Here is a 22,579-nt window from a genome sequence, read left to right on the forward strand (position 1 = left end):
TTTATCTTCCAGGTAGACCCTTTAGCCCCTCAATCAATCTCTTATATTTTAAAACACAGTTTAATAAAACCTGCCTTTGAAGTCTTCCCCAACCCTGTCTCTTAAAACCTCCTCCTTCTCTCTGTTTCATCTCAGTGAGCAATACTTTGTGAAAAGCTTGCCACATTATACCTTAACTAGAGGCCAGGTGCATGAAATTCGTGCATGGGGGGGGCGGGGGGTCCTCAGCCCAGCCTGCACCTTTTCTAATCCGGGACCCCTCTGGGGATGTCCGACTGCTGGATCCCTGTAGGATCATCCCTAAACTGGCAGTCGGACATTCCTCTCACAATCCAGGACCACTGGCTCCTAACCACTCACCTGCCTGCCTGCCTGATTGCCTCTAACCCCTCTGCCTGCCTGCCTGATTGCCCCTCACTGCCCTTCCCTGCTGGCCTAATTGCGCCTAACCACTTCTGCCTCAGCCTCCACCAACGTGGCTTTGTCCGGAAGGAGGACCGGACGACCGGAAAATGTCCTGTTGACCTGGTCTAATTAGCATATCACCCTTTTATTAGATTATTTGTATGTATTATTTCCATGCATATAAACTACTGTGTAGGTAGCATCCCTCCATTTCCAAAGGGTAGCATGTTGTTTCACCTTCAGTAAATATTCAAAAAATGCTGGAAAGAGTTAGGTAGGAACGGAAGAATGGTGGGTAAAAAGATGAAATGTCAGGCGAAAGGCACCAAGTATTCCTTAGTGATCAAGAGCACAGGGGTCTAAGGTCAAGTCCTGCCTCTGTATATTACCAGCTGTGTGACCAGATGCTGCAGTCTTTCGCAGCAAAGGTTCAGGAAACTGGAGAAGGGGCTGCAACATAAATGGATAGAGACTAGACAAGAAATATAAATTTAGTAGGCATGGGGGAAAGCCAGGCGGAAACCAGCTCTCTAGTGGAGTGGCTTCCCGAATGTCCAGACCCACGGCTTTTTATTCACACATTTTGCCCTTTAGCAAAGCATCATACACATCAAAGGTAAAGTTTGGTAAAACAGTAAAAGATTATCAGGTTAGGGCAGTGGTCAGCAAACTGCAGCTCAGCAAACTGCGGCTCATGAGCCACATGTGGCTCTTTGGCCCCTTGAGTGTGGCTCTTCCACAAAATACCGACTTCTGTGCATGGGCCACAAAGTTTCAATCGCACTGTACGTGCGCGCTGGCACGTGGTATTTTGTGGAAGACCCACACTCAAGGGGCCAAAGAGCCGCATGTGGCTCACCAGCACAGTTTGCCGACCACGGGGTTAGGGGAATTGCTACAGCTGTTCGGCCAGCAGCAGGCTAATATAATACTGATATTCAGACCTGTTGCATAGCAAAGCCCATCAGCCTTTTGAGGACTTTTCACATTTATTATGACCTGCTAGACTTAGCCTCCAGCAACCAGATGTAAGTTATTTCACGTTCCAAACTCTTTATCCAGAGCACTAAGGACACTTCCCCAGTGGGGTGTCATGAAGATTAAGTGAGATTAAATCTATAAGAACCTGCCTCTGGTCAGTACTCATTCTATCCCGCTGGCTTCCTGTGCCCAGCATTTGTTGGGCATTCAGAGGTGAACAAAAGACACAGTATGAGCCCTCAGAAACTCAGAGTCTACTAAGACAGAGTTAAATAGAATAATACATCAGTGCTGTCTATGAGGAATTAGTAAACAGCATGTGTAAGTAGAGAACTAAACAGGTAAGTCAAAGCCCTTCAGTACTCTCCCTGTTGCATGTGTTTAGGTGGGTTCCTATGAAGAGACATGTGGAAAAGTCCCAATGATGAACGTTCAGAGACATATGAAGAGAATGCTGGCCAGAGAGAAGGATGCTGTGATTGACAGCATCCAGACAGAGGCCTGTCCCCAGGACCCAAAGCTGGCCAGGCACTCCCAAGGCCAATGTAAGTTGCATTTCTTCCTGGCTCTCCTCACCATTATGACATTATTTTAAAGTGGTGTGTTGCCAAGATTTTAATTTATTTTCTAAATATTTATTGACCATCTGTTATGTACCAAGTAACTTGCCCTAGTGAGGCAGCTGAGCAGTAGTGGAAAGACCACTGGACTTAGAGGCAGAAGACCTGAGTTCAGTCTAGATGCTAATACTTATTAGCCATGGGTAAGTAACTTCATATTTCTGCAGCTGGGTTTCTTTACTTATAAAAAGAGATCATAATGTGGGCCTCACCAGGGTTTTTTGAAGACTAAATTGAAAAGTATGCCACATAATAGGTACTCAGCAAATATTTGTTCCTTCTTTTTAATCTACCAGATCCTAATGGGTTTGTTTTTGTAGACCCATGTAATTGACACACTGATGCTACAGTATGATATCATTACTTGACTTTATTTAGGTTGCATTTTTACCTTCATGCTAGTTAAGACACTTGATTATAAGTAACAGTAATCAAATCACACTATCTTAAGTCAAAAAAAAAAAAAAAAGAAAGAAAAGAAAGGGATGCTCCAGGGCTACAAGCAATACTACAAGGGTTCAGTATTGCTCCTGGCTCTGCTCCCTCTGGGTCACTTCACTTTTGGTCAAATCCTACCCCTGTGGAGGCAAGATGGCATCTAGCAGTAACAGGCTCAGACCCTGTCCTCTTAGGAAGCCCAGAGGAAAACTGGAAATTGTCATATTCTTAACAGCTATAAGAAAAGGCCCAGCTTTGAATCTTACAGGCTCTGTTTGGGCCACATGCCATCCTGAACCAGTCCTTATAAATGGAGGATCTGATGCTCTGGCTGATCCAGCTGGGTCATAAACTCACCCCTGGAGCTGGGGGTAGAGTCAGATCTAGCAAAACTACCTAAAGCCAGGTTGACAGATTTCCCAAGGAAAATAAGAGGTCCATTAATCAGAAAAGAAAAAAAAAAGACACTGGATAGACAAAGAAAACAGGTGTCCACTCCAACCCAATAAGCCATAGCAAACCACTGATATTTCAAAAAGTGTGAGAATCAGAGTTGTAAGAAGAATAAATTTGTAATGATCATGAAATGGGCTCAAGGACCCCAGGCTAGCGGGTCTCATCCCTGCCACACACCTTCCCTGCACACCCCCTTCTCTGTGCTCAGCTTATGGCTAAGTGCTCCTGTGACTTTGCTCGTTCTCTTTCCTCTGTCTGACATGCCTTTCTGCTCATTTCTCTGCCTGCTGCTGTGCTGTGAATCCTTTCAGGTCTGTGTCAAAAGTCACTTCTTCTGAGGCCTCGCTTGCCTCAGTCCATCTCTGCTTTCCCACGCTCCGGGACCACAATTCCCCTCACCTGTTTCCATGACACTTCACAACTGAATGACCACGTTTCCATGTTAGGCTTTAGAGTTGAACATTTCTGGGATCCAGAACCACTATATTTAAATCTTGTAACCTTGGAAAATTTACTTACTCTCTCATGTGCAAATGAGGCAGCTACTACTTATATTTCCCAGTGCTGTTTTATTACTGCACCCAAAGTGGCTGGTTCCTATGCTAAATAACTGTTAGTTCTCTCCATTTATTTTCATTTCTGGAAAACCATAGCATGCTTACATTATAATTCATTGTGTACCTGTGTCCCCGCCATGGCGTACTGTGAGCACATTGAAAATCAGAGGCCATTGGGTATTTTTCTCTGTGTCTCTGTAACAAGGCCGTCAGCTGCCTAACAAAACTTTGGTGAATAAAGGAAAGAAAGAATAAATCAAACTTTAGTTTCTGACAATATAGTAGATGAGACGATCTGACTGTCCTGACAGAAACAAGAATTTTTATTTTTTTTTAATTTATGGAAGTATCACAGAACTGATATAAAAAGAAAGCATCTACACCCCTGCAGCAACAGGACTCCTGGGAAGTGAGTGCGTGTCAAAGCTACTTTTGCCCTGAGGGTTGTTACTGAGCTCTGAGTCCCTGAGCTCCTGTTCTGACTGCATGGCATGCAGAGTACAGGGGCTGCACCCCAGGGCCTGCCCAGAGTGAGTTTATAATAGGAGACTCTGTATAAAGTTGGGACCCCAAAGGATTACATCCACCCTTTAAGAATAAGCAAGACTGTGCCTATAGATAACATGACTGTGTTGTGTACTTATAAACGTGTTACAATGGTAGCTCTCATGTGTTCTTACCACAATGAAAGAATTTTTCATTTAAAAAAAGATATGGTGGGGAAGACATATCTGATGAGATGAATGAGAAAGCACAGAGGTAGCATTAATTTAAAAACCATGCCTTACGGTGTGAAGTGATGGAATTATTTGAGTATAGGGGGAAGTGGAAGAGAGGAAAATAAGTTGAAGTAAATAAGAGAGTTAAACAAGAGCCCTGAATATGAGGCTAAACGCCCTTTTCATACAATTACATGTGTCCAGGGAGAGTCCCTGTGAGTTCGGGGATTATGCCATGATGAAAACAGCTGAACAAAATTTTGCTGAGTAATTCAAACATTCCGCTTAGTCCAAAGGGGGCTACTGAACCCATTAATACGTTTTTGTAATACTTCTGATGAGCAGCACAAAATGCTTAGTTAAGGAGAGTAGATATAACACAGAAAAGTTTGAAAAAAATACGAGTGTTTTTTTTTAATATTCCTATTCAAATAAGCCTCTTTTGAAAAAAATGTATTTCTCCTCTGATTGAAAAAAAATAAAAAGAATTTCTAAAGTATGTACTTCAGGCAGAAGGAAAAAATCCCACATAGAGAATTCTGGATGCAAGAAAGAAAGCTGAGCAAAAGTATTCACCAAATAAAAAAATATTAATGCCAATATTGACATTAATAGCCATACATTGGGAGGGTGATAAAAGTTGAAACCTTCTAAGGTATTTGATCTCAATCAAATAGTAACAATATTAATTCACTTTAGCCTTAAAAGAGTTAGAATAGCTAGGATATAGCCATCAAAAGATAACAAAGAATAAAAGGCATACAGAGTAGAAGATACTTGATTTAGAACAAAGGACTAAATCAAAGGACCCATATATGAAATATATTATATATATACACACACACACACACACACACACACATATATATATATATATATATATATATATATATATTCTATAAATATCTTTGTATCCAGAAAATATAAAATGGAAATATTTTATATTTCTATAAACATCCTGTATCCAGAATATATAAAATAGAAATCAATCACAGAGGTTATCCAAAAGTCAAGTACACTATATACAGCTGTTCAAGTCTCAGGGAAATGCAAATAAAACCTACAGTACAATAACACTACATGCCCAGCAAAATAGTTAAAATTTAAAAAGACTATATCAAGTATTAGTGAAGTTGTGGAACAACTTGAACTCTCCTCCGTTGTTGAGAGTGTAAACTGGAATAATCACATTGGAAAACTGTTCAGCAGTGTCTGTTAAAATCCAGTATATGTATATCCTATGATCTAGCGATTCATACCTATTCTTATACCCAATAGACATATGTTTATCAAGACATATACAGCATATTCATAGAACTTTTTAAAAATAGCCTTACACTGGAAATGGTTCATATGTCCATCAAAAGTAGAATGGAAGCCAAACCAGTTTGGCTCAGTGGATAGAGCGTCAGCCTGCGGACTCAGGGGTCCCGGGTTCGATTCCGGTCAAGGGCATGTACCTTGGTTGCGGGCACATCCCCACTGGGGGGCGTGCAGGAGGCAGCTGATCGATCTCTCTCATCGATGTTTCTGGCTCTCTATCCCTCTCCCTTCTTCTCTGTAAAAAATCAATAAAATATATTTTTTTTTAAAAAGTAGAATGGAAAAGTAAATTATAATATATTCACACAATAGAATAATTATAGGAATGAACAAATTATAACTATATCCAACAATATAAATGACTCTCAGAAACATAATATTTAATGAAATGTGACACACCAAAGAGGACATTTGAAATGATTACATTAATATAAAGTTCAAAATATGCAGTATTCGCCTCTAGTATTAGAAATAAGGAGAGTGGGTCCCTTGTGGGAGGGAATAGTGACTAGAAGAGAGCACAAGAAGCACTGTGGGACACTGGCACTTATGGCTTTTTTATTTGTTTTATGTGTGTTCAATGAATGAATATATTGAATTTGGGACAATTTGTTGAGCTTATAAGTTGTGCCCTTTCCTGTATATTATACTTTAATTAAATTTTAAAACATGGTAGGGTAACTGTTAAAAGATAGGCATAACACACATACCTTCCAAAAAAACAAAAACAAAAAAAAAGAAAAGAAAGAAAAAAGGAACAAAATGAAAAAAAGAGAAGAAATCTCAAGAAAGAGGAAAATGAGGGAGGGGGGGAGGAAAATAGAATAAATATAAGGTATGTAATAAGATAGTAGATATAAATCTACATATATAAAAGCCTAAGCGACCATTACAACCAGTAGACCAAACAACCAGTTGACCGGTTGCTATGATGTGCACTGACCACCAGGGGGCAGATGCTCAATGCAGGAGCTGCCCCTTGGTGGTCAGTGCACTCCCACAGCCAACCTCCCATGGCTAGCCAACCTCCCATGACTGGCCAACCTACCACGGTCCCTCCCCCCAGCCTGTGGGCCCCGATCGCCTTGATCGATTATCAGCCAGGCCAAGGGACCCCACCCATGCACGAATTCGTGCACTGAACCTCTAGTTTTAAAATATTGGCAGACACTATAAATTTAACACACAAAAGTCTTTTGTTAGAAGATATATGCATTGGTCTACGGCCATACCACCCTGAACGCGCCCGATCTCGTCTGAAGATATATGCATTGAAGCTATTCATTTTTGTTTTTTTTAATTTGAGCACCTTTTATGTGCCAGCACTGTTCTAGGAGCTGAGGGTATAACAGTACACAAAAACAGACAAATATTCCCATCTTCATGGAGGTTACATTCTTAGCAGAGGAGACAGATAATATATAAACAATAAAATAGCCACTGTGTGGAATGGTAGTAAATGTAATGGGGAGGAGGGAAATAAAGCAAGGAAAGAGAATTAGGGAAGTATTAGAAGTTGTAATTTTTAAAGCGCTCATGGACAACCTCAAAGATCTTAAGCAGATGAGGAAGTGAGCCATATGTGTACCTAGGGTAAAAATGTTCTGGTGAGAGGGGGAAAGTAGCGGTACTACACTGAGGCAGAAGCATTAGCTATGTTGGTGGCAAGAGGCCAGTGTGACCAGCAGAATGACTGAAGGAGTGTGGAGTTGGAGATGAGGTCAGAGATAACAAGGGACTTTTCTAGACTATGGCAAGAACCTTGGCATTTACTCTAAATGAGATTTTTAAAAAAACCAGTGGAAAGTTTAGAGCACACAAATGGAGTTATCATACTTGTATCTTAAAGAACCATCCTGGCTTCTGTCTTGAAAACAGAAAGTAGGATAAATCAGGGGACCTGTCAGGAGTTTGTTGCAATAAGTAAGCTGAGAAATGACGGTAGCTTGGAGGAGGGTGCCATAGCAGAATCGCTGAGATGTGTTTAGATTCAGGATCGTGAAAGTAGAGCTGTGGATTGGAGGTGCGATATGAGAGAGAAAGGAGGTGAGGATGTCTGCAAGGGTTTGGACCAGAGCAACTGGAAGGATGGAATTGCCACTTTTTATTGAGTTGAGGCAGATTTCAGGCAGAGCAGATTTGCAGAGAAAAGTCATGAGTTTGGTTTTGGAATGCGATATGCTTAGACAAGCAAATGGAAACGGTGTATCTAGATGGAGTATCTAGTATTCATCAGAAATGTCTAAGTTAGAACTGTAACTTTGGGAGTTGTCTGTGTCTGAAAATGAAGTCACAAACATTTACAGTTGACTCTGCCAAAGGAAGAATTAAGAAAGAAAAAGAAAGAAAAAAATTTCCAAACTAAGAATTAAGCAACTTTGTGTTCAGCATCTTTGTTTTGTTTTGGAGAAATTCACTGCTAACTCCTTAAGAAAAAGCAAGACCTTATGCCTCTGGGAGCTGACTTCATTGAGATAGTTTGGGGCCTATGTGCTAACTGACTTCTTGTCAGAGGATAAAATCTTGTTACTGGGTTCATTTAATTAATAGACACAACTCAATTTGCTTATTGTTTATTTTGCAGATATATTACTATTTATTTCTGATTAATAGTTCATATTTGAAAATGGTTCTCAATCACCCATGCTCTAAATATTAACCTATGCCAACTGATAAAAAGAAGGAAGTTTTATGGTTATGACAAAATTACAGCTGTGTGAAATAAAGCAATACCTGCTTTTAACAGGCTAGCTGCTTGTGCTAATACCCCAGTACATTTTTCCACCTGGCAGACCATCTTCTGGCTGATTCCAACATTAATGAATATTAAATGTTGACATGCATTTAGTCAACTTATCTAAGAAATTTTACTTTAAGGGGAAAAAGAATGCACAAAAGTAGATAAGCTCATTTAGGTGGCGGAAGGAGCCCCAGGGACATACCCTAGAGGACTTCTGCCTTTGAGGTCAGAGATTAGAGCAAGAACAATCAAAGAAGAGGGAGGAGTTGCTGGTTCGCTAGGGAACCAGCCTCCTTCCTAAAAATGCGTCAATCCTTGCCACAATTACATAAGCGTAGGTGCTATTGATCATTATCCCAACTTCAGAGACTCATGGCTGAGCTTCTGCAAGAAGTGGTTTGCAAAGGGTCATAGAGACCAAGATGGTAAACCATTTTAGTGCATGCAGTCTGCCTTCTCCTCTTCTTGCCTCCACTGCCAGTGAGGGGTGTGAGTGCCTTTATGATAGTGCTCCTTCTTCAGGGGTTTCTCTGTTTTCCTTGCAGGTGGGTATGTGGAGGCCTTGGAGGTGACTAAAGAAGCACCAGGCCAAGGGGCCTTTAGGCCACAATCCATCTCAGAAGAGACCTACGATGATGTTGAGTGCCCTGGGAGGAAGGAGTAAGTGCACCCCAGCCCCTCAGCAGTGTGGTGAGACCTTAAAGGCTCCACGACGGGACAGATGAACGGTCTTTGTTTCTTTTCTCCCCACAGATCAAAGTCGGACTTCTCCAACTCATTTGCCTCAGATAGTGGTAAGGAAGGAAGACATTTCTGAAACTTCCAGTAGCAGCTGCTGAGTGCTCGGTGGCTGATTAATGATAACTTATCTTTTGTTTATATTTTAATAATACCGGTTGGGTGGGTGACAGGGAGCTCAGGGCAGTGCAGTGGGCTAGGGTGTGTGTGAATAAATGCACTGAGATCTGTGAAGGTGAAGGTGCTGGTAATGGGGCTCTTGCGGCAAAGAAGCAACATTGCTGTGAAATGGCTTCCTTCCTGATCTCTTCACAATGGAATTCTGATTGGAGGGATGTTTTTACGTAAAACACTTTCACAGCTTCCCAGGACTTTACGGTTGACCTTAACATGGTCTGAAGGCCTTGAGTGGGTTGCTTCTACCTCTCTCTGCAGCCTGTGTTCTCCCTTGGTACTGTCTTCATCTCTGAGATCCAATCATGCTGACGTTTTAGCTCCTCAACTTGCCAGGCTCCCAAGCTCCCACCAAGCTCTTGCCCCAGGGTGTTTGCATATGCTACTCCCTCTTTCTGGAATTTTCTTTCCTCCCCTGGACCCCTTCTCCTAAGTGACTCTTGACCTTTCTTCTAATTTCAGCTCAATCATTACTCCCCCAGTGAACACTCTCCTTGGTGTACAATCTCAGAGCAACAAGGCTCTCTTTTTCATAGCGCCTGTCACTTATAATTTTATATTTATATGATTTCTTTGATTAATGACTCTCTTCCCTTAGCCCCTAGCACAATGCCAGGTACTTGTTATATAACATTTTTTAAATATTTTTTGAATGAAAGAATGAAAAAATGGAGGAGGGATCAGCAGGTGCTACTCTGGTTTGTTTTTATCCTTCTTAGAATGCCAGGATTTTAGATGGAGAAACCCTCTTAGAGGTCATTAAACAGAGATGTTCAATAGCTCCCCTAAACTCACTGTGTGAAGTCGAGTTCTGAACATGAAAATCCTCCATTGTCAAGGTGGATTCAAAGAATATCTGTGTATATTAAACTTTTGTGTTGCACCATGCTTTGAAGGGAAAGAATATCCAAGATGAATTAATTCTCCATTATTTCCCCAGAATTCAACACAATGTCTGATGTGTAGGCTTTGATTGCTACATGTTAAATATGCCAAAGGGGAAGGTAGAAGAAAGGAATCTGTTGATAAACCAACTTTCATTGACTTGGACTCAGGGGTGGAAGCGAATATTAATTTTCATTTGCATATACTACTTTTATAAGGTTTAATTATTTTTACCATGTGCTTATAAAAATATGTACATATGTTTCAATAAAAATTATTTAATAAACAAACAAAAGATCAAAGTACCTAAGCACCTGGTCAATATCCAATAATGTTTTGCTAAATATGAATCTGAACTATTGTCATTATAATGAATGAATTTTTTTTAATTTCAGAAGAAAATAGTAACGAAATGTATGAAGATGTATACAGAACAAAGAGCAACTCCACAAACATAGAGTGAGTTTCTCTCTTTCTTGGCTTCCTACCTAATGGCAGGAAGCTTCCTGCTAGCTTAGGATGATGAGCTTAGGAAGTAACTCCCTGCCCCATCCCCACCATCTTTAGGGAGGATTTGCACAGAGAATGGAGGTAAATAGAACACCCGTAATTGCACACAATCACATGGTATAAATTTCAAATTACATTGCTTTCTCTTTTGAGAAAATGTCCATCTCCCAGAGTAGGGACTTTGATATTGTGTTAGAAAATAAGTGAGAGATAAGTAAATGTCAACAAAAATTTGCTTCCATTCCATGGTTTTCAAGAACAATATTTGTTCAAGTGGGCATCGTTTGTCAAGTTTAGTTATCAGGGGCACGTTGTGGAAAGGAAAACAGCAATGGTCAAAAGCAAGAAGTTTGATGGTTGAAGGAATAAAAGGGGATCCATGCTGGGTGGGATGACCTGCATGTTCACCCCCTCTCCCGACCCCCCAAAACCCCAAGAGCATATTTGAAAAAACTTCATTCATCAGCTGGGTTGTCAGTTATTGTTGTATGATAGCATTTGGTAAATTAAAAATCAGTGATGTGAATTTTAGAAGCAGGAATTTCTGTAAGTTATTTCTAGTATAGTTTGTAAACCATGCTTCCCTGAGTCATCTTCTCTAAAAGGAAGACTTTGCTCCATAAACTGCAAAATAGAGACCATTTAGGGTAAACAAACGTTTGTATTGAAATGTAATAATTCCCTTCATGGCTGACTGGCTTGTGCTACTTCATATTGGCACCAAAACAGAGAAGAGAAAAGTTGGTGAGGCATTTTCCTGCTCTTCCTTGGGTGGATGTTCCAAGCCTCTGGCCCTTTTACTACACCAGCCTTCCATTTCTAGTACTCTCTCAAACACTATTTCTACCCTCTGATTCCTCTTAGTTTAGATGGCAAAGCACTTAAGAGACTACAGAGATTCTTCAAGAAAGAAAAGGATAGATTTAAGATGAAGACAACCAAATTGAAAGAAAATGTAAGGTAAAAAAAAATCCTCTTCTATTTCTCTTTCCAGGAGACAGTTGGCAGTGCCGGCCTCATAGTCAGTCATACAGCCGGATGGTCTCCATCCTGCTCTCAGACACAGTGGGGAGCATACCAGAAAGTAAAACCAAAGGCCCTGGCTATCACTTGCCTTCTTCTTGCCCATTTTTGAGTGCACCACACTCACAGATGCTAATGAAAAAAAAAAAAATAAGAAAGTCCCTTTTGAAAAAATTGATGAGAAAAGGTTACACGTTCTCAAGAGTAGAGGGAATTCTTAAGCAAAATCCGGAAAGGAAGCTGACCTCATCACCCTTGGCATATACTCCTGGTATCAGTAAGCATTATGCTATTAATTACAACCCTTTTTGCATTCTTATTCCATCAAGTTCCAGTGGTTTTTATTTGTCTACACTTTGTAATCCAATTCGCCTCTTTTGAGAAAGGCAATGTGTGGAGAGGGAAGATGAACTTTTCAGCTGAATGGTCCATCTGTCTTCAAGTCTTAGGCCTGGAAAGGACCCTCCAACGTCACCCGCTAATGTTTGGGAGGGATACATTTTCACTGGTAATAGGAAGAGATGGAGGCCTAGAGTCTGGATTCTGGTTTCAGCTCTTCCATTTATTCAATGTGTAACTGGGCAATTCACTTTGTGTTTGCACCTGTATAGCCTGTTTCCTATTGCATACAGTGAAAGGGAGACCGCGTAGTCTCTGGAGGCACTTCTCTCACTCATCTAGAGAGATAGGTGTGTAGATATACTTGCAGCTCTGTATTGTACGAGGACAGGAAATTGTAAAATAATTTGCCTATTACAAATACTGACATGGAATTATGTTATTCTACCTTGAAGTGCTTTTCAATGATAAAGCCTCCAAGTTACGCAGCTTTAAGTCTAATTGTCTGTTGGGTATAGGTCGGCCAAGAGATCCAATAGAATGCAGGGTTTATGAATCGAAGTCCTGGCTATGGAGAAAGAGGTCCTTTGGCTCCAGCAGTCAATGAGACCTAGAGGCAAACCCTGGCACTAGCTGGTTAGACGCTTCCAACATAGATGATTAGCATGACACCCGCAGTCCCTTATAAATAGAACCCAGTGAGAACGCTCTCTGACTTCCACTCCAACCTGCACGTCCCAGTGCTGACAGCACCCAGTCTGGTCTTACAGACACGCCAGCAGGATCACTGAGCGTCCATGTGTCCTGGGCACAACCGCTAGGTATGCGCATCCTTACAGAAGCATCTCGGTAAGATAAGATAGGCATTGGGATTCACTTTAGAAATGAAGACACTGAGGCTTATATGAAGGCAAACTGATTTTCCCTAAAGTGCTGTTCCTTTGGATATTTCTTTATCACGTGTTTTTTTCACACAGTGTCACATTAATTTATGTTTGCTCTCCCTCACTAAATTCCAAGCTACTTCAGGACAGAAACTGTGTCTAATCATGTTGTATACCCAGCACCTGGGACTGTAGGGCTGAACTTAAATAATTGCTTAAAATACATGGATTTTTTTTTCCTACCACATCATATTTCCTTCCATGTGATTCTAACTGAGAGATTTAAGGAGAAGCCAACCATTTGTCTGGGCCAAATGTCCTGACCCACTTAGCAGTTTACCATCTTCCAGCTCTGCCTGGCCTGGAATTCTGCCCTCATCCCTTTGGCTTATGCATAGACATAGGCAGGGCCCAGTGTCTCCAGAGGGCTGTGTGCATCTGATGGCCATCTTGGAAGTTTAGAAGGCAGAAATAGAATGCTGGATGGAGAAGGGCAGGGCCGTGGGGCAGCCTGAAGCTGTCTGGTAGGAAAGGGGTATAAGTTGTCACTTGAGATAAATAAGCTCATCTAAAAAGTGGGGAGAGGGTCAGAACACAGATGCAGGGAAGGTAAGCTCTGCCCACATCTTTGACTAGAGACATCAGTATCAAGAAACCTAGTCATCACTGTGCTATCCTGAACATGGCTTTCTTTCCTAACCCTTCTGTGCCTTTTGTCCATAACAGTGCATTTTCCATTTCGCTGCCGGATTTAGGTAAGTGACATTTACTTATTTCTGGCACAAAACCACACAGATTGGCATAGTCCAGGGCCGGGAAAGAGAAGCAGTCATCCTGCGTGCACTCCACATTTAACGAAAAATTGACACATCCAAGTCAAAGAACAAATTTTACACAACAGTAGTACTGACTTTGGGGAAAATGAGTATCATTTCTCAAGTGTCTACTATATCCCAGGCCTCTTAAAATCATAGAAAAAAACAAAGTTATTATCATCCCTTTTTAGGGAGGCTCTAGGATCCACATCCCTACTTTAGTGATCTGGAATTTGTACTCAGGTCTCTTGGATTATGAAGCTTTTGCATTTGAATTATACCACACAGCCACCTGAAGGTTTGATAGCCAGATCTCCCTAATTACAATGTAGTAAGTTGAGCACGATCATGTTGTGGCACACACGCTAAACGAATCAAGGCTGGGTTGTTGCAATATTGTTTGCTTTGCTGTAAAAACAATAGTGCACAAATTAGCACAGTGCCTTGCACCCAGGAGGCTCTCAACACATGTCCCGTTAAGTTTAATCTGTTATTAAAAGCGGGCCATGTCTTCTGTTGGAATTTGTGGGCTCTAGCCATGGTGGCTGCTTTAATTTCACTCTGACTTGGCAATTCAAATATATATTATAGTCCACATATACGAGTTTGCTGAACAAAATTTTAAAAGATTATATACACCTGGTCAAACTACAGGTCTCCCAAAATATCTATGTTAAAAAAAAAAAAAAAAGAGGCCAACTTAGAACAGACATGCATTGTACCCCATCCAAATTTATGAGTAATTGAATGTGAATTATAAATAATTATGCCAGAAAAATTTCAAATTCACTCAGGTGGTGAATCACTTGAACATTATGGGTTTTTATGTAGAGCACCAAGGAATGTGAATATCTTAAAATAAACATGTCTAATTATGACTATGTACTAAGTCAGATTCCATTTTATGCAAAATTATTATAAAGGATCAGTTGCCAATGATTTGAAATAAAAATTTTGGGAGGAAAAATCAACATTAATATTCTATTAAACTTGTATTTTTCCTTAGGAATTAAGAAAAAGCCTCTTACTATTCTAGCAGTTATAGCATCTTTTTTAAAAAGTTAATTCCAAAGAGGGAAGAAGGGGTTGGGGGGCGGGGAGAGAGATAGACAGACAGACAGACATTGATGTGAGAGAGATACAGCAATTGGTGCCTCCCATACCTGCCCTGACTGGGCATCAAACACACAACCTAGGTATGTGCCCTGACCAGGATCAAACCTGCAACCTTCTGGTGCACGGGACGATGCTCCAACCGAGCCACACAGGCCAGGACTCAGTATAACATCTTTATGCAGGTTTAGGATGATGGAAACCTAGTTTAAAACTGATCCTTTCAGCAACTCACATTTCTGGAATCAAATTAATCTAAATATGTGTGTGTGCACATTTGAGATATGAGGGCATCTGTGTGTTTTTAGTACTTCAGTTGAATTTCTCCCCAAATGAGGACTTTCTCGTTCTTTGATCCTTTCAGCCTATCTGTGTTCTGTGATCAGGCTTTGGTAAAAGAGGCTTGGGGATGTGCCTGGGTAATTAGGTAATTGTGTGCAATTTGAGAAGCCAGGGTTGTATAAACCCTACCTAATAATGGACTGTTTTGATCCTATCTTGATTCTAGAACTTAGGTCCCAGGAAGTTATTATGCACGCTGACGTGACCATCAATGAAAAAGAGTCAAAGTAAGTCCTTTTACCTTCTGTCCATCCCTGGTATTTAACCCACGTCCTGGTGTCTTGTTGCATATGCATCTTTGGGTCTTGGATGAAAAGCAACTTGTTACATCCCCCCAATGAGAAGGGAAAACAATAAATAACATAGATGCTCTAACAGTGGAAGGTAACTCAAACGTCACTGGAGCTTTAGAACCTGTTTCTTATCCTTGAATCTAGGGACTTGAACTTATTTCTATGCAACAAACATTTGTTTAACAAGGCAACAGGGGAGATGGGAGGTGCCATCTGACAAAACCTCTGTTCTCAAAGACTAAATAATTATAACCTATCGAAAAGAAAGCTTCCCAAAACTTGACTCCCCCTCTAGCTACATATCCATCCTTTCCCTCTAAACTGAAGTCTCCTCTGCTCATCCCTTCAAGCTCATGGCAATGACCTCTGTGCCAGTCACACCGGTGCACTTATTTTTGGTAAGGCCACTAATAATTCTTTGTTACAACTAGCACAGACCGTTAAATCCTTAGCTTTCTTTTTTTAAAAAAAATATATTTTATTGATTTTTTACAGAGAGGAAGGGAGAGAGAGATAGAGAGTTAGAAACATCGATGGGAGAGAAACATCGATCAGCCGCCTCCTGCACATCTCCCACTGGGGATGTGCCCGCAACTGAGGTACATGCCCTTGACCGGAATCGAACCTGGGACCTCTCAGTCCGCAGGCCGACGCTCTATCCACTGAGCCAAACCGGTTTCGGCTCCTTAGCTTTCTTGATTTCACTATAATATCTTAAACTGTTGACTATGGCAACCTTTAAAGAAAAAAAAATACTTTTCCCCAGGTTTCCAGATTATTAATATTTCTTATTTCTCATCTTTGGCTGTGGCTCCTCCTGCTTGTTTTTGGCTTTGTGTGGGTGCTGTGGGAGTTCTAATTCTACTGTTCAATTCTTCCTATTTCACTTCTATTCTTCCTTTGTATGTTCTTGAATGATCTCATCCACACTAGGGCTTTGATAGCAATCACTATGGTAATGATGCCAAAATTTACATGTGGAGGTTGGATTTCTCTCCTCCACTCTAATAGGCCTGCTAACTCTATTTGAAACTCAGAATTTCATAATAACTCATAACCTCAACCCTTCACCCAGATATGGTCTTTTTCTTCTAATCTTTATGTTGGTGACTGTTTCAATTGCCCAAACCAAAATTCTAGGCATTGTCCTTAACTCCTCCTCTCCTGCCATGCACCCTCTTCTCTTCCAATTCTCCTCCAAACACTCCCACATCTCTGTCCCCTCTGCCCAGCCACAACGCAGGCCCTCACTGGTTTTCAGTTGGATTCCAACAACTTTCTGAATGACCATCTCACCTCCACTGCAGTTTATTCTCCAAACTTTCCAACATGCAAATGTGATCATGTCACAAAACCAACCACTCAGCAGCTTGAAATGTGGAGTGGTTGTCAATCACTCTTAGAATGAACTCCGAACTGTTTAGGAAGACATACAATTCCTTAGCGATCCAGCCCCTGGCAAACCCTCCGCCTCACCTGGACCTCCTCCTCCGCACCTGTATTCCAGTGTTCCACCCGTACTATACTACCTGGAGCTCCTGGAGCTCAACCAGTTGTCCAGTATTTCTAAAGCTTCACATTTCTTCCAGCTTCATCAGTTCATTCAGCAGGTATGCAGTGAACATGTACTGTGTGTCAGGATATACAGCAGTGAAAACAGATATAATTTATATTCCTGTCTGATCGAAGACAGATAAATTAATAAAAAATAAATCCGTAATTTCACATTGGAATTTGGTTGTTTGGAAATTTTGAGAGAGTGAACATAAGGTGTGTTTGTGTTGAGAGAAGACTGATAGTCATTTTAGAATAGATCATTGAGGAGACCTCTAGCAGGAGGGAGAATTTAAGAAAAGAGGACTGGTCTACCTATAACACTTTGCCATGCTTTTTGCCTGGTTGTCTATTTTACCCATCATTATTTACAACTGAATTCAGATTTCCCCAGGAAGTCCTCTCTGACATTGTCAATTTAGGATAGATACCCCTCCTTAACCAGAACATTTTCCTCGGAGTTGTAGTGGTCTTATTTCTTGCTTGTTCCCTCCTCTAAATGAAAGCTCCCTAAGGAAGGGACTGTGGCTTTCCAATCTACATCATGTGTCCTTATACCAAAACAGTTGGTTAATTCAGGTAACAAGGGACCTCCTTTAAAAAAGAAAGTGATCAAAATAATCTGGAAGCTCAGAATAGGTACCGTTTCCATTATTTGGGGGATCAGGACAGTCTCTGTGCCAAGGTGAAGCAGGATATGTAACACTTTGACAGGTGGGGGAACTGTGTAACTAGAAAACAGGTTTTTGGCAAGCTTGTTGCTTCTGATGAACACAAATGCTTAATTTTAATGTGTTTGAATTTATCAGTTTACCCTTTATGATTGTTGCTGCATCTCTTAAAGAAGTATTTACCCCAAGGTCATATGATGTTCTCCCTTATCTTCTAAAACTGTTAGCTCTATCTTTTACACTTAAACCTTAGATCTGCCTGGACTGGATTTTTGTATTTACAGGGAAGTAGAGGTCTAATTGAATTTTCTTTCATGTGAATAAATGTCCTGGCAGGGTTGAGTGGTCCCTATTTTCTCATTGACCTACAGCACCACCTTTGTCATACCAAGTATCCAATATCTGAAGACCTGTTTCCATGTTCTCTGATCCATTCCAGTGTCATATCTATCTTCAGCACATCGTGGTCTGAGAAAGTAGTTGATATCAGTACCTTAACATGTTCTGAGACATGACTTATGCCAAGTATATGGTCAGTTATTATAAATATTCTATGTGCATGTTAGAAATATATGACTTCTCTATTTTTTGAGTTCTCTAATTTCATGATACAGGGATCAATTTATGTACTTTAAATCAAGTATGTGTTAATTTTCTTATTAAAAATCTTCCATAAATTTATGAATTTTTAGATGCTTGATTCATCAATATTTGAAAGAAATTGGTTGAAATCTCACACAAGGATGGCAAATTTCTGTTTCTTCCAAAAGTTCTAGCATTTGTTGCCTTATATATTCTATTTTATTAATTGCATACAAAATTTGAAATATATTCTAGTAAATTTAATGTTTCTTCATTATGTTGTAATCATTTCTATCTCTAATACTATTAACAAAAATATGTATATAGCTCTTACTGTGGGTTAGTCACTGTTTCATATATTTAATATACATTAACTCATTCAGTCTCACAACAATCCTGTGAAGTAGACACTATTATTAAACAAATTTTATAGAAGAGAAACTGAGGCACAGGTTAAGCCACCTGTCCAGGCTCACCAAGCTAGTATTCTCCACTACTGTCTCCTAGAGATTCTCTGTCTTGAAGTGATGTGCCCAATATTATGTCTACTGATATTTTCATTAGTATTTCCCTAGTATAGATGTTTGATCTTTTGTTTTCCATATTCACATTCATGTCTCTCATATAAATAACAGAGCTGAATTTGGCTTTTTTAAAAATCCAGTATGACCCAACTGGTGTTGCCCAGTGGTTGAGTGTTCAACCATGAACCAAGAGGTCCCCAGTTCAATTCCTGGTCAGGGTACATGCCCAGGTTGTGAACTGGTATGCAGGAGGCAGGTGATTTATGTGTCTCTCTCATCGATGTTTCTATATCTCTATCCCTCTCCCTCCCCCTCGCTCCAAAATAAAAAACATATTTTTAAAAAATCCAATATGATCATCTGTCTTATCTCCTACCTTGTCCTTGACCTAAATTTCAGTCTTCTCAAATGCAGTGGGGCTGACACTAGCGCTTTCCTCAGGACAGACTTGCCTTCTATGCTTGCATGCTGCTTACTGCTCTCTGTCTGGTTTCAGCTGATTTGTGGGGCTGTTAGGATACTAGATGTAGTCCTTAGCAATTTAAGACAAAACGAGACCAAAAAAAATGTATCCAGGATCCAGCGTTCTGAATTTGGAGGGCCCTTCAGAATGTTCTCCTGCTCTCTGCCGCCAAATGAGGACGTGCAGAACTCTGAGCAGGAGGGCAGTACAGTCAGAGCTGCCTTTCAGGGAGTAACCCAGCCCTCCACAGAACACTGCAGAGGAAGTCGGAGTAGAACATATGTTAGCATGTCATTACCTAGGTCATTTCAGGGAAAGTTTATGGGACCAAAGCCAGGAGCTCATAATGCTGTGACCTGCTTGAAGTTCTCCACAGGATATAAGAGACACTGTAGTACTGTGCTACTGATATTAATGACTGGTGATGTGGGAAAGTAAATAAATAAATGTTTCCCAAGTTAAAAAAAAAAAAGGTATCATTACAATCACTCAGGTGAAAGATGATCAAAATGTGCCCTAGGGTGGTGAAAGAAATGAAGGAGAAGTTATTTCAGAGAACTTAAGTGGAATTTATTAAATTGTTAATTCCTCTGGTGGAAACCATATCTTCATCTCCATTACCCAGCTCTTGATATAGCACTTAAGGCATGGTAGGTACATGAGGAATATTTCATAAACAAATGATATTGATCAAATCGCTTAGACCAGTAGTTCTCAACCTTCCTAATGCCGCGACCCTTTAATACAGTTCCTCATGTTGTGGTGACCCCCAATTTCATTGTTACAAATTGAACATAATTAAAGCATAGTGATTAATCACAAAAACAATATGTAATTATATATGTATTTCCTGATGGTCTTAGGCGACCCCTGTGAAAGGGTCATTCGACCCCCAAAGGGGTCGCGACCCACAGGTTGAGAACCGCTGGCTTAGACCCAACAGAGTCTGACCGATGTTCATGTGACAGTAAATCTTCTGTGTGGCCTCAGAGAAACCAATTATGAAAGACATCTGTAGCAGCAGGACACTGATGGAGAGAGAGTAGCAGAATGTGGAGGGAGAAGAGCGAGGGAAGATGTTATTTGAGCTCTTGTAAACTTGGCTAGTTTGCATGTCATGTCCTGATGGGTATTTGGTTGAGGAGTATCCCGAAGCACTCTGGATTAAATTGTCGCTAGCTAGGTAACCCAGACCTCTGCTTTATGTCTCATTGCCTTTTGTTCATCAGAATACCTTCTAGAGAGTCAGCAAGAGAAGGGACGGGGGACTTGAAAAGGAGGCTGACACAGCCTCTGCGGCCTGGCACCAGTGGGACCTGGGCATGCCATCTTCTCTGAACCTGAGTTTCCTAACCTGTGATGTGGCAATAGCAGTTCCTGCCCTGCCAAGTTCATTAAGCTTTCTAATTTGATCCCTAGAAAAGCAAAAATAAGTTGACAAGGAAGCAAAGAGTTGACCATAACATTCACATGGTTAGCATGGGTATAGAATGATGTGATCTTTCTGGAAGATAATTTGGCAATGTGTATCTGAAATGCCAAGACCCTTTACTTAACCCATTAATTTTACTGCAAGCAACTAGCTCTATTTAAAAAAGTAATAACCATAAAGAATAAATTATGTGCAAAAATATCGGTGTCAGGGTTATTTATAAAAATGAGATGTTTAAAACTACCCAAATAGCCAATGATTTTATAAGCATACTAGAGGCCCAGTGCACGCATTCATGAACCAGTGGGGTCCCTTGGCTTGGCCTGCACCCTCTTTCAATCTGGGACCCCTCAGGGGATGTTGGAGAGCCAGTTTCGGCCTGATCCCTGCAGGCCAGGCCAAGGGACCCCACTGGTGCATGAATCCATACATGGGCCTCTAGTATGCGTGTAAGATCTTTGGTTAATCTCTTCCCACCCTCCCCCCTTCCCTCTGAGATTCATCAGTCTGTACCATGTTTCCATGCCTGTGGTTTCTGCTCCTGTGTTGGGGGTCTGCCCCTGGTGGTCAGTGCACATCATATCTACTGGCCAGTTGGCCTGTTGCTTAGGCTTTTATATATATATAGGTTATAGTATAGTACTCTACATAAACATTAACATATGTATTAAATATATACTAAATAGTTTTCAATGACATGGAGAAATGCTTGCACTATGACAACTGAAAAATAGCAGAATGAAAAATTGTATGTATCGGAGTGATCTCCATTCAGTTTCTGAAAGGGTTTGGAAAATGTTTGGAAGGAAACTAAGATGTCCTTGAAAGGTCAGATCATGCTTATATTGTCTCTTTTCTATTTCTGCTTCGTTATTTAATACTCAGAATATATTGCTTTATAATCAGTAAAGAAAATAAGCTTTTAAGTAGGCATTTGCCTTGCCCCTTCCCTGCCCTCACAGCTGTAGCCCCTTCCAAACAGCCATGCCCATTCTCACTGAGCATCGCTGTATGCCTGGCATAGACACACTGGAATATATGGTTGGATCCCATTTTCTGGGAACCTGAAGTGGAGAGATGAAACAACTGGCCATTAGACAGAAAGCAGTGATTACTGAGCTCCATGTTGTAGACTTCAAAGGCAACAGATGTTGAAAGGAGAGAGGGATTGGAGCTCCCTCCACAAGTCCTGGAAGGCTTCTTAAAAGACTTTCTAAGCTGCATCTCCTTAGCCGGTCAAATGCTGAGTCCTTGACATGCTGTTGGACACCTGTGACCATACTCTGAAGGGAAGGGTGACACAAGGTCTCTGAAAATCTCAGAAATTCCTGTGACATAATGCCCTGTGCTTCTAATTTACCCGATGAAGAGTTATTTAAGGTTCAGATGTGCAGACACCAGATGGGTGATGGAGCAGGGTCCTGTTCTGCTCATATCAATCATGGAGATGCTGGTAATTTTGTCATACCAGAAAAAAAAAAACAAAAACAAAACACGTTTTGAAGCAGCAGGTATGCCACAGACTTGAGGCAAAGGCACCTGGGTTCAAAGCCACTATTTCTGTGACCATGATATGCTCTGATCACTATTTCCTCCTCTGTAACCCTTTATGAATGACGACTTTAACAGATGCTTACTGTGACAAGTCAGTTAACATGTGTAAAAGCATAAGGCTTGGCACATAGGTTCTCAGAAAGTATCAGTTCTTTCTACAATACCCCTCCCTCCCTGATTCCTTCCCTGCTAATGCTAAGTACTAGTTAGATTAGTTTTTTTTCTCATCATGGAAGTTAATGTTATTATTCACGTTTTACTAATAGAGGCACAGAAACTGAGGCTCAGAAAGGAGAGAAAGTATGATTATAAGCAGGTTGATCGCTTGCTGCTGGTTTCCGATGTGGATTGCCACAGATCAGGGGGTCAGCTCTCTGTGGTCTGTGGGCTAAATATAGCCAGCCACTTGTTTTTCGTAAATATGGTCACACTGGCCCAATTAAG

At 40.8% G+C, this 22,579-nt stretch overlaps 1 protein-coding gene across 1 annotated transcript in view; it reads left to right on the plus strand.

Annotated features, from left to right (window-relative positions):
- The window catches only part of FYB2 (FYN binding protein 2), a gene marked incomplete at both ends in the record, with an annotated part of 100,905 nt that overhangs the window by 72,740 nt on the left and 5,586 nt on the right, over positions 1–22,579 (plus strand). Inside the window, 7 exon segments of the mRNA XM_081085755.1 lie at positions 1,772–1,931; positions 8,785–8,899; positions 8,993–9,033; positions 10,432–10,495; positions 11,411–11,506; positions 13,519–13,547; positions 15,229–15,289. Coding sequence (XP_080941881.1) covers positions 1,772–1,931; positions 8,785–8,899; positions 8,993–9,033; positions 10,432–10,495; positions 11,411–11,506; positions 13,519–13,547; positions 15,229–15,289 — 566 coding nt within the window.

Source organism: Myotis nattereri (genome assembly GCF_964212035.1).
Source record: "Myotis nattereri genome assembly, chromosome: 3".
NCBI lineage: Eukaryota > Metazoa > Chordata > Mammalia > Chiroptera > Vespertilionidae > Myotis > Myotis nattereri.